This window comes from Natator depressus, chromosome 1 (assembly GCF_965152275.1).
Source record: "Natator depressus isolate rNatDep1 chromosome 1, rNatDep2.hap1, whole genome shotgun sequence".
NCBI lineage: Eukaryota > Metazoa > Chordata > Testudines > Cheloniidae > Natator > Natator depressus.
Window position 1 is genome coordinate 227,408,012 of NC_134234.1, and position 15,885 is coordinate 227,423,896.

At 40.6% G+C, this 15,885-nt stretch overlaps 1 protein-coding gene across 4 annotated transcripts in view; it reads left to right on the top strand.

Moving 5' to 3' along the window:
* Positions 1-15,885, top strand: part of ARFGAP3 (ARF GTPase activating protein 3) — an 80,772-nt gene that overhangs the window by 2,575 nt on the left and 62,312 nt on the right. For all 4 annotated transcript variants that reach the window (XM_074936948.1, XM_074936955.1, XM_074936940.1 and 1 more), the window contains exons 2-3: positions 6,606-6,724; positions 8,215-8,287. In XM_074936948.1, coding sequence (XP_074793049.1) covers positions 6,606-6,724; positions 8,215-8,287 — 192 coding nt within the window. The remainder of the gene's footprint in view (positions 1-6,605; positions 6,725-8,214; positions 8,288-15,885) is intronic.

Sequence of the window (15,885 nt, forward strand, 5' to 3'; positions counted from 1 at the left end):
TGCACTAAGATGTTCAATTAGCTTTTATAAACTATGAAGAAAACTTTATTCACTAAGAACCCCGTCAAAACTATGACAACTAATTTCATTGGCCTTCATTTGCACCTAATGAAAGGAAAAATCCAAATATGAAAGATGTACGATTTGTAGTATAATCTCAGAATATTCTTCACAGTTTTCTCATCAAGTATTGTTTTATGCTTTGGCCCTACCAAAATAGACCAGTGATTTTCAAACTTTTTTTTCTGTGGACCCAGTTTAAGAAAATTGTTGATGCCCATGACCCAACAGAGTTGGCGATGAGGGGTTTGGAGTGTGGGAGGGGCTCAAGGCTAGGACAGAGGGTTGAGATGCAGGGGTAAGGGCTGTGGGGTGGGGCTGGAGATGAGGGGTTTGAGGTGCAGGAAGGGGTTCCAGGTTGGAGGGGGGGGCTCAGGGCTGAAGCTGGGGTTCAGGTCTGGGGTGGGGCTGGGTATGGGGGGTTTGGGGTGCAGGAAGAGGTTCCAGGTTGGGGGGGGGGCACATGGTCGAGGCGCGGATTTACCTCTGGCAGCTCCCGGTCAGTGGCGCAGCGGCAGGCCTCCTGCCTGTCCTGGCACCGCAGTCCATAATGTGCCCCAGAAGTGGCCAGCAGCAGGTCCACACAGCTCTCGCCCGCAGGCACCCCCCGCCTCCTCCAGCATGCAGAGACCGTGCTCAGGGAAGGAGCAGCATGTGGAGCCCTGTGGCCCCCCCGCCTACAAGCCGGACCCACTGCTGGCCACTTCCGGGGTGCAGCGCAGTGTCGGAGCAGCTAGGCACTAGCCTGCATTAGCTGGGCAGCACCGCCGATGGGACTTCTAACATCCCGGTTGGCATTGCTGACCAGAGCTGCTGGGTCGCTGAGCAAGGCGACCCAGTGCCTTTTGAGTCGCGGCCTGAACTTTGAAGAACGCTGAAATAGACAGGTAAAATTAAATGCATATGTATCCTTGAACTGTCTGAGGCATGGATTCTGTCTTGTTACTGTTTGTAAAGTGCCTAATAACATTTTAATTCTATATGAAAAATAGTAGTAATATGTTGAGGCCTATATGATTCAACATTTTGGCCTAATAGTCACCCTAACTGGTATGCGCTGAGGAGGGTGAGGCCTTGTCTTCACTGCCTTGCCCTACAACTCAAGTCCCATCCACAAACGCTTCCTCAACTTGAATATAGTGGTGCTTTTAACTCAGGTTGGCTGGTCTGTCAGGCATAGACTAAAGCTTGAATTAGCACAATTTGTTAGCTGCTAACACAACTATTCTGTCATGTGGACACAGACTAGCTCCACTCAAATGCAGCTAGTCCTCCAGTACCTACCCTCAGTTCCCCCCATGTGCCCAGAAAGGACAAACAAAATCTAACCCAATACATTGGGAAATAATTTATAGAGCAGCTCAACTTACTTTGGTGCAAGCAACTTTTAGAAATATGCCTGTAGGAGTCTTAGGGCCACACGAAATGAGGGCAGCAGCTGAAATGTTATTTTCTAGTATGGCCTCAATTACTCAAGTTAGGCTAACTCAAGGGGAGTATCTCAAGTTTTGTTAACTCAAGTGATGTTGCATCTTATTCACTTCCAAAGACAGAGAGAAGAAGGGGGAGAGGGGAGGAAGAATGACAATTCATTGTCCCAAACAACTTTCCTCTGTGTGTGTGTGTGTGTATGTGTGTGTGTTGAAGTGCATAATGTTTCAGTCTTCAAAGGTAACATAATTTTGTTCATTTATTCTTTTATTTTTTGTTACAACTTGTCCTGTGTCCTCTTTTTCTAGGCATTTCCTTATCTGTTCTCCCCCCCCAACTTTCCATACTTTCTTTCATGTTGATTTTTTGCTGACATGAGGAGGAAGCGCAAGACTTGGAAAAGCCGCGTATTTTCATATTTCTCACTAATGTCCTTTGGCTGTACTGCTGCTGTAAATATTAAAATATGCAATTTGGGAAGAACTTGGGTATTGTTGGCATAATTTATTACAGCCCTCCCAACTCTGAGCAAAATAAGCTGTACTGGGAAAACTGCATCTACACTAGAGGCTTTTGCTGATAGTTATGTTGGTCACAGATCACATCTCATCATTCCCCTGACCAGCACAGCTATGGCACCATGTCTGCACTATCACTTATGTCGCTCAGGGGTGTGAAAAAACACTCCCCTGAGCAACATAAATTTTGCTGGCATAAGTGATAGTGTGCATAGTGGTAATAGCTACTGCCACTCTTTGGGGGTGGTTTATGTCGATGGGAGAGCTCTCTCCTGTCAGCATAGAGCAGCTACATGACAGATCTTACAGTGGTGCAGCTGCATTGGCACAGCTGTGCCGCTGTAATTTTTCTAGTGTAGCCCTAAGTCTTATTTACTTAAAATTTTTGTATAATTAAGTAATCCTTTCAGCTAAATATTTGATTTAATTTACTGACCTTTCAAAAATTATAAAAACATCAAAGCAGCTGGTGTTTGTGTTGTCAATTTTTGTGTGTCTGTTCAATGCTACAAATTAGGGAATAACTAATCTCTTTAAACTGTAAGTTTTTCAGGGCATGGTCTGTCTTTACTTTTGTGTATAATGCAGTACCCATTGTCAATGCGTCTCTAAAAGATCAGAATAATTAATTGCCTATATTTGAAGAGAGCAAAAGTTTTGTAACAGTCAAAATAGATTATTTATCAACACTATATGTAGTTTGATATATAAGTTAATTGTATTGTTTTAAAATTAATATATGTAGAGAAGACATTACTCGGAGGGATGAGTGCCGAATTCAGTTAATCTGCTCAACTCCTTAAGTGCCACACCCACCAAAATCTCTTAGGGCTACGTTTAGTGTATTTCCATATCAGGTAGTGGTATATATCATTATATATACAGAGATGGTACTATGTAAGTACTGGTTTAATAAATGCGTGTTGCAAGACACTAAAGAGTTTATGAGTTATCTGTTCTCTGGTGCAAACATGCTGATTATCTGATGCTTGCTTTTTCAGAAATGACTATTAAGCTGATGAACAGAAAAGCTTCCTTTAAAAAACATTTTAACATCCAAAATCAGTGCAGTAGAAACAGGATTACAAGCAAAACTTGAAATAAAGTAACTGAGAATGATGTTATGCTTTAATTACCTGCTAGAATCTAGGATCAGGGTTCTGCTTTCCTTGCGGGAGTTGACAAATGTCTGCCCCTAAAACGGTGTAGGGAATACTCTGCTCTATTTTTAGGTGGAAATGATTTCAAAAACTAGTTCAGAAATGCTAGTTCTAATTAAAATTTATATTAATTTCCTGTCGCAGTTGATGCAAGTTGAGAATAAAAAAAGAGTTCAGAATGCTGAGCAAAATGAATGTGAATATTGTTTTAATGAGGTGGACGATTCTACTTCTGCAACAACAGTGGTGTGCACAGTGCCTAATACCTAAGATGCAGTGTCTACAAAATAGTAGACTTCACAAAAAGCCTTCAGAGGCTTTTATACATTGTTTCTGTATACCCAACTATTTACAAATTATACGTGAATTTTCACAGAGGACACAGTAAAATGGCCAGTTCATTTAGAGCTAGACCCTGCACCAGCAAAGACACTGAACTTTATTGCACTGCAATAGTCAAATTTACAAGATGATGCAATCAGTTTTAAGATGATGCAATCAAGAAAGCTATAAGAGAACAAATGTTTATAAATCACATAGAAAAATGGAATATTTTGGACTACGTATTATGTTGATCTTTTAAAACCCTTTGTTTAAACATAACTGCTTACTGACATTCAGATATTTTTCTCCTATGTTCACTGGGGTAGGTTGTTAGAGATTAGGACCCAGAATAGAGCTGTAAATCTATTCTGGTGTCTCATGTTTAGAAACAAGCAGGTTGGTCTTATTAGCTTCAGCCCAAGAGTATAAACTTTTTCTTTCCTTCCGTTAGAAGGAATTGGGGGTGGTGAAACAGGAGATCTTACAAGAAAAAGTCTGGAAATAGCCAATTTAAAAGGAAGGCCAGGCTAATATTTGAAATTTTTATGATAATTTTGAATTATTAAAAAAAAAAAAAAGAAAGGGGATGAGTTTTGGACATTAAGTCCGTTTTGATAGCAAGATTTTTTTTATAATGTGGCATAATTAAGGGCATGACTGCACTACAGCCTCTATAGCAGAACAGCTACAGTGCTGCAGCTGTGCTGCTATAGTGCTGTAGAGTAGACAGTTCCTACATCTACAAAAGGGATTTTTACACTGATGTAGTTAATCCGTCTCTCCAAGAGGCAGTACTGTAGCTAGGTTGAGGGAAGAATTTCTCTGTCTAGTTAGTTGCTTCTACAGCAAGGCTTAGGTTGACCTAACTTTGGCACTCGGGGTGCGAAATTTTTCACAGCCCCGAGCAAAGTATTTAGGTTGGTCTGATTTTTAAGTGTAGATTAGGACTTAGTCTCTTTGCAGTAAATGTTTTAAAGGAAAAAGATCTGTAAACTTTGTCGCTTCTGTAGGCTGAGAGCATTGCACACATCAATTTTTTGTGTTCCTCCATTTAGTCCTCCCACAAGTTCTTTGTGTGCTACTCTCCCATCTCCTTCTGTTTCAGGGACTCCCTGCAGTCCTCCTCCCCTAAAGCCAGGGTCTGTGTCTGCCCCCTCATTACCTCCTTCCTCACCATGCCAGGGGCTCTGTGTTTTCCCTATGTCTCATTCCCCCTGCCATTGTCTTCCATCCCCTCCCCCCCATAATGCAAAGGGCTTTTTGTGCCTCCACATTCCCCTATGCTAAGGACTCTCTGTGCCTCCACATTTCCCTCCTTTCCCACCATGGCAGGAGCTCTGTTTTTTCCTAGGGTCTCCTCTCTCCGTACCATTGTCCCCCATTCTCCTCATTATAATAAGGGCTCTAAGTTCCTCTCCCCCCCCCCCCCCGCCCCATTTCCTCCTCCTGCCCATGCCAGGGGCTCTGCGTACCCCTTTTTCCCCCATGCCAGAGTCCCCAGTTGTTATTCCCTTGTAATGAGCTTTTTGTGCACCCCAGTCACCCCTTTCCCCTCCACCATTCTTACAACGTTCTGTCTTGGAGACAAGTCATTCAGGTTGTGTTACTGTAAACTCTGTTGGAAGGATGGGCCAAGCTGAGGTGTGGGGTATTATGCTGAATGTGTTTGTGGCTGCCATTAACCAGTTCTTTATCTATAGACATACTCCTGAGGTGGTAGGAGCTGCTGCATTTGCTAACCAGATGCAAAGGGCTCTGTTTGTGTCCCATATTCCTCTTGTTTTTCACCAAAATCTGTACAGAGTTATGCCCACTGGTGCTTAGAACATTCCCTGTAATCTTAGAATTGAGGTTCAAAAGTTATGTTACAGACAGAGAAATGCCATCAAGTTGAGTGTGAGGGTTCACTTCCCTCAGCCACCAAAAAATAAAAGTCAGGATTACTGAACAAAACATGAAAGCTGAAATATGAAACTGAACTAATTTTTACATGCAAATCCTGAAAAGATGCACAGGCCCAAATCCTGCATAACTTGGACGGAAGCAAGGGATTCTCCCTTCAGGCAAGAGAGTGGCTGTATGGCACTTCTGCCTGCTCATTCCTATGTTATGGGGAACCAGAGGATCAGTGCAACAACAGATCCTCTGGCTCTATTCCCAAACAAACACATTAGGAGCCACAGTGAGCTGGGTTATGCAATACATGGGGAGAATGCTCCCTATGTTCAGCAGAACCATACTGGTTTTGCTGTCAGGAACCCTTTGCATCTACAGGGGAAAAAGAAAGCATGCAGGACATAGTTACCAGCAATATTAACTGATGGTATATAAACTCATTGAGAAGAGAATAGACCCAGTTGGTATTAAACACATGTTATCTGAATCATTTATTACCATGAAGAGAGAGAATGTCCTTGAAATGCTATTCCTTAAACACTTGTTTTTAGTAATATTGAAAGAGTTGTAACAGACTTATTCTCGGGCTATTTTGATATGGATTCTCTTAAACACGCATGTCGCTTGACTCTTTTAAACACAAAAGCTTCAGAATATAAAAACTAAATGGCTGATAGGATAAGTTGATTGCAAGGAAGTGTGTTACACTTTTCACAAATATTTTTAACAAATAGAACATGATGATGTTTAAGATTCTATAATATATGTATTTGTATGTTGCCAGCAGTGTGCTAGATGCACTGCAGGTATGCATGAAGACAAATTCTCATCCCCAAGTATTTTACAATCTATGTAGCTGCTTACATTCTAAATAGATGGAATGAGTAAGTGTTCGTATGAGTGGAAGTGACTACTTTATCATTAAATATATTGAATTTAGGGGTTCCTTAGAAGACAGTGGATTGAACAGACTAGGAGCCAGGAATTTCAGAATTCTAAATCTGCCTGCTCCTGATTAGTTGTGAGAGTTGGGCAAGTTGCTTAACCTCTCTTTGTTTCCCCATCTATAAAATAGGGATAATATAAAATAAACTAGTCAATCTGTGATCTGGGGATTAATTAGTTTTAAAATGCTAAGCACTACATAGGTATTGATAATTAGTCAAAAAGTATCTTTTAGTGGGAATTGATTAATTTATTCGTTTATCTTTTTTAGGTGTGTTTTGACTGTGGAGCCAAAAATCCTAGCTGGGCAAGCATAACATACGGTGTTTTTCTTTGTATCGATTGCTCAGGGACCCATCGATCACTTGGTGTTCACTTGAGTTTCATTCGGTAAGTAGTTAGCATGATTCTATGCTAAATAAGTGGTAAGATTTGTTTCTAGTATTTCTGTCACGACATTATGTGGTTCTTCAGAGGCTTTTATTGTGGACACTTATTAATGAGGGAATGAGCTTTTCATTCTAAGTTACTGGTTCACATCCATCTCATGATGCTACTGGCTGAAAGTTATCTGCTGTGTATCTGGGAATGAGATAAATGAGAGAGGAGAGTGTCTCATTAGAGTTCCTATTGTGCGGGTGTTCACATTGCACAAGCTGTGGTACAAACGTAATTAAGTCCCTTATTGGCAGCCTTATTCAAACTTCCTTGCAGAAGATGAAGATTTGAACAGGCATGAAATTGAACTTAATTCTCTCATCTTTATGGTTCTTCCATATCAAGGTTGAGCCAGATTTCTGCAGCATTGCGTAAAGATTGTTTGCCATCTTTAGCTTTTTGTTCTTTCATGGGTGCATGCATCAGAAATGTTTAAAAGGAGGGTATGCCTCTGTTCTTTAAACCTGTAATAGTGAAATATGGCACCATAGTCTCTTCATTGTGGTAGCAGGTGAGATGATACTTGTTTTCCCTGATAAAATGTGGAAATTGGTAACAGGTGTCATTTTCCCTGCCTTTGAATATTGAAGGAACCTTCACAAAAACTAGGTGATTATCTTTGCAGGAATGAGATTGCCCAAGTGTTATATTCTGATACGTAGGCACAAATGTAAATATTTGGAAAGGTAGTTTTATTGTGTCAGGGCCTCCAGCATATTGCCTGCAGTTTTCATTTTCTTTTTTGACTTTTGTAATTGGAAAAACTTTAAACCCAGGCAGAAGCCTAACGTAGCTTTCCCTATTCACATAGCCTAGGTCTACACTTAAAACTTTTGCTGATATAATAAAAATGGTTAGATGTATGTTTTTTTAAATTTTAAACAACATTTTTATACCAGCTAAAGCTTTTGTGTAGATGCAATTAGAGGAGCAAAAAAGTTCTTTTACTGGTATAGTTTATTTCGTTCAGACAACTGGTATAAGCTATGCTAGCAAGAGCACTCTTTTGCCTGTATAAACTGCATCTTACACTAGGGTAGTTTGCAGGTGCAGCTATGACTAGACCTTTGACACTGAAGAGTTAATTACAGTCCTGGGAGAAATTCTTTGCTAACCCTGCCTTACCTAAGGCTAACATGAGTTTTATGGACAGCCAAAGAGGTACTTCGATTCTTGGTACTTGGTACTCCTGGTGACTACCGACAGAAGGAGGGTAGTGTGGGCATGAAAAACCGCAGTAATTACTACAGTGGCTGTATGTCAACTTAACTTAAGTTTGTAGTGTAGACATGCCTTGAGTTAGTGGATTATTGTACACAAAAACACTCCAAGTTTTGAACTGTAATATTTATTACAAACTGGTAGTTTTTTCTTAAAACAACTTTTAAAAGATGTTTAAAATTGTTTTTGAAAATAACATTTAAAATGTTTCCTCTGCTTAGATCTACGGAATTAGATTCCAACTGGTCTTGGTTTCAGTTGAGATGCATGCAAATAGGAGGAAATGCTAATGCTGTAAGTATATCTTAGAAATGTTTTTCTTATTTCAAGTATTTGCTTTTCATGTTTAACAGCTTCACACTTAGCTTCATTGCTCTTTTTATGTGTTAGTGAAGCATTCAGGGATGAAGGAGTTAACTCCATAGCCCCCTAGAATATTTGTATATTTTTTGTGCGTTTCAAGTTTAAAATGATGAATTAACTGCTGCACTCCTAAAACTTTATACATCGTGTTGGGAAGAAACTAGTTTATATGGAAATGGGGTCATGACAATATGTATGCTCTTTCAAGAGATTTGCACAGACTTCAAAGGCATAAGATCAATAAATGTGTCTCTCTTAGAATTCTAGCAAAATACAGAAAAGATATCCTCATGCTTAAAATAAGCCCTGGCAAAAACTCTCCAAGAGCAGAGAGGCAGTTCACAACTCATCAGGGTGTGTATGGGACAAGCCCAGCCCAGCCTCACAGGAACAAAGGACACTGGCCTAGGCAGCAACAAAAGAATCTGTTAGACTCTCGAGGGAGTCACCCAGCTTCCTTTGGTCAGTTTGGAACTGCAATGAAGTAATGCTCACCTGACTATGAAGTGGGGTGCAAAACCAAGAGGGAAGAAAGGACATGATAAAAGTGAGAGACATTTGCCATGCTCTCTCTCTCTCTCCTACCTGCATCTACAGACATCACAACAAGTGCTGATCAAACAGGAGAGCCTGGCTGAAGAGCAACCACTCAGGCTGTGGTGAGAAGCATCTAAGTTTGTAAGGACATTGAAAGTGTTAAGCTTAGAATGCATTTTGCTTTTATTTCATTTGACCAAATCTGACTTATCTTTTGACTTATAATCACTTAAAATTTATCTTTCTAGTTAATAAACCTGTTTGTTTATTCTATCTGAAGCAGTGCGTTTGGTTTGAAGCATGTCAGAGACTCCCCTTGGGATAACGAGCCTGGTACATATCAATTTCTTCACTGAACTGACAAACTAATATAAGCTTGCAGCGTCCAGCGGGCATAACTGGACACTGCAAGATGGAGGTTCCTAGGGTTCTGCCTGGGACCGGAGATATTAGCTAGTGTCATTTGGTTACACAATCCAAGGAGCAGCTTACATGCCAGAGGCTGTGCGTGAACAGCCCAGGAGTGGGGGTTCTCACAGCAGAGCAGGGGAAGGCTGGCTCCCAGAGTCAAGGATTGAAGAGACCTAGCAGATCACCAGTCCAGATACCACCAGAGGAGAACGTCATACTATATATGTGTGCAATAAAAGTCCATGTCTTGAAAACAAAATAATCTTTATTAATTCAAAGCGGGGGAGTTGGGGGAGAAGAGGAGGAGGGACAGGGAAACTGAGGCACCAGGGTGGGAGATGTGCATGAGAGAGAAAAACAGTGGTCACAGCAGGGTTCAGACTATGGGGAGGCACAATACAGAAAAGCAGGACACATTACTGTGGGTCATTACTAAAATGAGTTTTCAAACCCTCCCTGAGACACATTGCTCCACGCTGAGCTCTTCTTATAGCCCTGATATCTGGCTGCTCAAAATTAGCAGACAGCCTATCCACCTCCAGGCCCCACCCCTGTGGAAACTTCTGTCTGGTTGCTTCACAGAGCAAGCAGCTATAACCATGGGGATATATTTTTCACTGAGGTCTAACCTAGTGAGCAAACTGCACCAGCGGCCCTTCAAATAGCCAAAGGCACATTCAACCACCATTCTGCACTTGCTGAGCATATTGTTGAATATCCAGTTGTTCGATTTCATGAGCCATGGGAGTAAGGGGTAGGCTGGGTCTCCCAGGTTCACTATTGGCATTTCAGTGCTACCAGTGGTGATTTTGTGGTCCAGAAAGAAAATCCCTGCTTGCAGCTTTCTGAAGAGACCTGTGTTCTTCAAGACACACATGTCATGCACCTTCCTGGATCATCTCATGTTGATGTCGGTAACAAACCCCCGGTGATCCACCAGTGGATGCAACACCACATAAAAACATCTCTTTCTGTTTATGTACTCTTTGGTAAGGTGATCTGGTGCCCAGATAGGGATATGCATGCCATCTATCGCCCAACAGCAGTTATGGAACCCCACTGCGGCAAAACCATCCAATATGTCCTGCACATTTCCCAGAGTCACTACCATTCTTAGCAGAAGGTGATTAATGGCCGTACATACTTGGATCACCGCAACCCCCACAACAGAATTACCAGCTCCAAATTGATTTCCCACTGACCGGTAGCAGTCTGGCATTGCAAGCTTCCACACAGCAATCGTCACTGACTTCTCCACGGTCAGAGAAGGTCTCATTGTAGTGTTGCTGCACTGCAGGGCTGGGGAAAGCTCTGCACACAATTCCTGGAAAGTGGCCTTGCGCATATGAAAGTTCTGCAGCCACTGCTCATCATCCCATACCTTCATAATGATGGGATCCCATCAATCAGTGCTTGTTTTCTGGGACCAGAACCTGTACTCCACTGTGTTCAGCTGCTACATGACTGCCAACAGCAACTGGGAATTGTTTAGTTCCATGACTACCCTCAGGGCTACTTGAAGGACATTGCCATGTTCCATGCGGAAGTTCTCGCAGCTCTGGAAAAACCACAGGATAAGGCATGTAGTGTTTGCAACGCTCACCACAATAGTGCACAGCTGAGCGGTGTCCATGCTTCTCTACATCTGGCATATGCACGGCTAGACCAGCCTTTTGAAAAAAGGCGTGAAATATTATGGATTGCAGATGAAATCAGAGGAGGGAGAAAACTGCGTTATGGGACCTGGAAGTTATGTTTCCAGTCACCCCTGTGAGAATGTTTTGGTCCCATAAGGCACTGCAAACCCTTCTCAAAACTCCCCTGTGGCAAGTTGCACTGTGGGATAGCTACTCACGGTGCACTGCTCTCTACATAGATGCAAGTGCTGCTAGTGAGGATGCACTCCATTGACAGAGTGTGGTGTGGACATGTACAACTGACTTAATTACTGCGGTGATGGGATGTCGACTTAAGTCTGTAGTGTAGACATGCCCATAGGTTTAAAGCATTTTCAACTACACATGATTTTTCCTAGAGAAGTTTTTAGACTAATTAATTATAAAATTTCAACAAGGATATTTTCTCAATTCTTTGCATAGGTTTACATAGAAATTTTTGCTGCTGTTCTGGTTTTGTTTGTTTGTTTTGGACAGGTGGAAGGGAGGTGAAAAAGATCACTTTACACTTAGATTTATTGCTCTGATAATACAACCCTACATTCTTTTTTACAATTTAGGTGTTTTCCTAAAACATGAATCTTTTACATAGTTGGTTTTCTTGAGATAAGAATTACATTTGTACCAAGCTGGTATGTTATACAAAGGGAGGTTTCTTGGTCTAGATAAGACAGTCTTTTGGTTTCTGTCTCCATGGTTACAAAAAGCAGAAACCTCTTGGAATTCCTTTAACCATCCTGAACATTTTATCATATAACTAAAACAAACAGGTGTTATATTTTCCAGCATTTTGGCTATAACCTACTTGTATCCATATCTTTATACTCACTAAAGATACAAACAAGTTTTAATAAGTTAAAAAGTTACAATATATTAATATCAGTTTTGCATTAATAATGAGGTCTGTTCAACACACACTAATTAATTTAAACAGTTTTAACATTAAAGGTTCCCTGATTGCAGCAAGACAATCCCTGTTGAAATCTGGTCTCTTTTCTGGTCTTACTCCAGAATAAAAATAGAACTAGTCCACTAAACTAGCTGTTCAACAGTGCAAAATCTATGAAACACTATGACAACTGCAAACGTGCTAACAGGAGATTTGAATTTAAAAAAATATTCCGAAAATCTCTTCACGCATGTTGCAAAGAACCTAGTCCTGCAAGTAACTATGGAAAGGAAGGAATTGAGAAAGCTGGGGACCAGACAGCCTCTTGCAACCATGACTGAATGTTCTTGGCTATACAGGACACTCATAGTCCAGTAGGCACTGCTCTTCCTCATGCTCTCCAGCCCAGTTGAACTTATCACCATACGTGGGAATATGCAAACACCATCTCAACAAACAAATCTGATTACAGAATATCTTACTAAAATAAAAGCTTAAAGGAAAGAAAAAAATCGTTATTCATTCAGGCTTCATGAATGGTGACAGTGGAGCTCTTCTAATATGAAAACTAATCTATCAACCTACGTAAATTATAGTGGTGCATTCCAAAACTGCTTGAAAGATCTTAGTTTGGTGAATCTGAAGCTTTGACACTTTCTTCAGAGCACAGTTATGGATGATAAATAATGCAATATTAGTAACACGTAGAAATGTTTGCTAACCTACTATAGCTGAAGGCTGGATACAGAGTGTAACAGTTTCTAGATGGGCTAACAAATCCAGCAACTGTGCTTCAGTCTTAACTGTAATAGGCTCTAAGCCCAAGATTTTCAAAACTGTGCCCCTAAAGTTAGACTCCTAAATACATATTTAAATGTCCAAATAAATTGCCTGATTTTTGAAAGTGCTGATCACTCATCACTTAGCAGCTGCCAGTGACTTTAATGGAAACTTCTGGGTGCTCAGCTCTTTGAAAAACGTGGCCATTTATTCAGGCCTCTAAATATACAGTTACAAGCATGACTTTAGGCACACAGTTTTGAAAAAGCTATTCCAGGAAGAAGAACCTCAGAAGACTATACTGATTTTCTAACTACCCTAGATATTTCTAGGGAGCTAATCACTGTGGTAGCTGAGGTTCAAGATTAAACTGCAACTACAGTAAAGAAATAGCAAAAATTATTAATAGTCCAAAACAGGAGTTGGTAAAAAACAAAACAAACTTCATATGAAATATATGACAATGCAATTTAACAGAATTTGAGTGCAGCTATTACAGAAACCAAGTTACCCGAAAAAATTTTAGTTCATTAGCTACGGTATCGCAAATTTCAGACAGTAACTCATATTAACTCATAGATAATGAATTTACAAGGGCCCTGTTGGTACCAATTGAATTGCATACAAGAATTCTTGGCATTGCGTATTAGATGACAAAACACAAATTTTGAAGAGATAAATTTTAATATTTTCCCTTTACCACATCTGTATTCATTTAACTTTAAAAACTGAGCTTTAACCAACAAAAGTAAAGCACATAGAAGCAAAAGTAAAAACTAACCTAATTCTTTTGGGTATTTGCCATTTCTTTAAAAAAACCTGCATTTTTGTCTTTTGATTTTCTTAGAATGTTAGGATAGAAAATAACCAATAACATTTCGTGCTATCACTTGTGTAATCTTTGAGCACAGCTGATTCTTCCCTTCACTAAGGCCAAAACATATGGAAAATTCAAAGTTCTGCTTAGCTGGTACAGCCACTGGAAAGCAGATAGCTACTTTATCTCAACTAGTTTTTTAAAATAAAAAATAGCATATTAGAACATGTGACCCCAAAATATTAATTGGAATTGCATACTCACCAGAGGTTCCTTCCCTGGCATCATGCTTGTCCCTGCTGCTGTGCTGTGACTGGCTGCGCTGTGACTGGCTGCACTGCTCTGGGGTTAAAAACAGCTCCTAGCTCTTCGGGACAATGGATCCCTCTGCTTGCCTTTCTCCCATTCTCCTACTCTTCTTCCTTATCTAAGACCACCTCCTCAGTGTTGCCTGCAGTGGCCCTGGACTCCGACTCCTCCAAAGTTTTGATGCAGCTCTTGGGTGTCGTGGTGTGGTTGCCACTGAGAATAGCATGCAGCTCCGTGTAAAAACGGCATGCCTGCAGTGCTGCACCGGAGTGACTGTTCACTTCCCTTGCCTTCTGATATGCCTGCTGCAATTCCTTGATTTTTCATGTGACACTGCTGCATGTTCCTGGTGTAGCCCTTCTCCCCCATGTCCTGAGCGATCTGCTCATATATGTCTACATTTCTATGGCAGAATCGGAGCTGTACCTGTACAGCCTCTTCTCCCCACAGATTCAGAAGATCCATCACCTCCTGTGTACTCCCAACGTGGAGCCAGCATGGTCAGCTGGGCGGGCGGGTGCTCTGCGCCAAACAAACAGGAAATGGAAATTCAAAAGTTCACGGTCCTTTAACAGGGGAGGCGCTGTTCCCTGTGTAGCTGACTGTGGGCAGCAGAGTTGAGAATGGTGACTAGAGCGGTCACAGCGGAGCATTGTGGGACATCTTCTGGAGGCCAGTTAAGTCAATGTAAGCAACGCAATGCCTACATTGCCACCATGTCGATCTATATTGAATTAAGCGCTACGCCTCTCGTGGAGATGGAATAATTAAGTTGACGTAGCAGGTGAGTTATGTCGGCAGAAGAGACCTGGTAGTGTAGATACAGGCATTTTTAGGTTGACATAAGGCAGCTTACATTGATCTAACTGTGTAGTGTAGATTAGGCCTATGTTTATTTCTTAAATGTTGCAGTGGCAGATTGTTTTATTTAGTTAAAATACTTGGAAATATGCCAGTGTCTAATGTAATTTCTTAATATCCTTGCTATAAATGGTAACATGCTTTAAATATCAACATAGAATTAACGATTTTACTAAACTAATTACTAATGTAAGAAATCATTTAAGAATAGAATGTTTATATTAACAGGGAATTAATTAATTACTAGTAATGCTCAAGCAACTCCCTCATGCAACTCAGGAAGACAAGAATAAATCTTCAAAAATTGTTACAAAGAATCAACAACTCGTTTAAATAACTCTTAGAAAGACTTTACATAAATAATTACTAATTTCAAAAGACTATTTTGAAACAAAAAAATTTTATATAAAAGAACAGGAGTGTTTGGGCTTTCTGAAAGCATTGTATTTTCTGTTGAACTGTAATAAAATTGAAGTGCTAGCTCCAGAAAATGGATTGAACAAAAAGGAAGAGTTAAAACTCTAACTTCAAAGATGTTGTGAGACCCTCCTGCCCCAAACACACAAGAGATACAACTGTCAAGAAAGAATTACAATTGTAGTGCATATATCATTAACAAACTACATCTTCATAAGATGAAGAGGCTCTTAAGGACAACTCGGGAAAGTACTGAGCCAGTGAAAGAATGACAGCAACCAACTCTGAATTTAAACATGCGTGAAAGAGATGTTTTCCCATAATTTTCATGAAAATAGGAAGGAAAGGGTATAAAACTGTGAAGTGAGCACCTCCTCCATCTCACTTATACTGCTACCCTGCTTAAATGGCAAGCATTCCACAACTCATCCTGTCCATCTCTACAAGCAAGCTACTACAGACAGCTAAGAACAGAAAAGACTCAAGAAGAAACCATACCCAAGGAAAACCTACCCAAGACTTCAACGTGGATTGGTGAGAAGTTAACAAAAAAACAGTGCAAAGGGATTATATTTGAAATTCATGTAATGATTTTATTGGGCTATGGAAATGCTATTGTAACTCAAGATACTAACATTTTCTCCTGTTAATCACCTAATGGTTAGACCATGTCTAACTCAGCGCACAGTCAACCTGTGGAACTCCTTGCCTGAGGAGGTTGTGAAGGCTAGGACTATAACAGGGTTGAAAAGAGGACCTCCATGAATTTATCCAGTTAAGTCCATTAATGGCTATTAGCCAGGACGGGTAAGGAATGATGTCCCTACCTCTG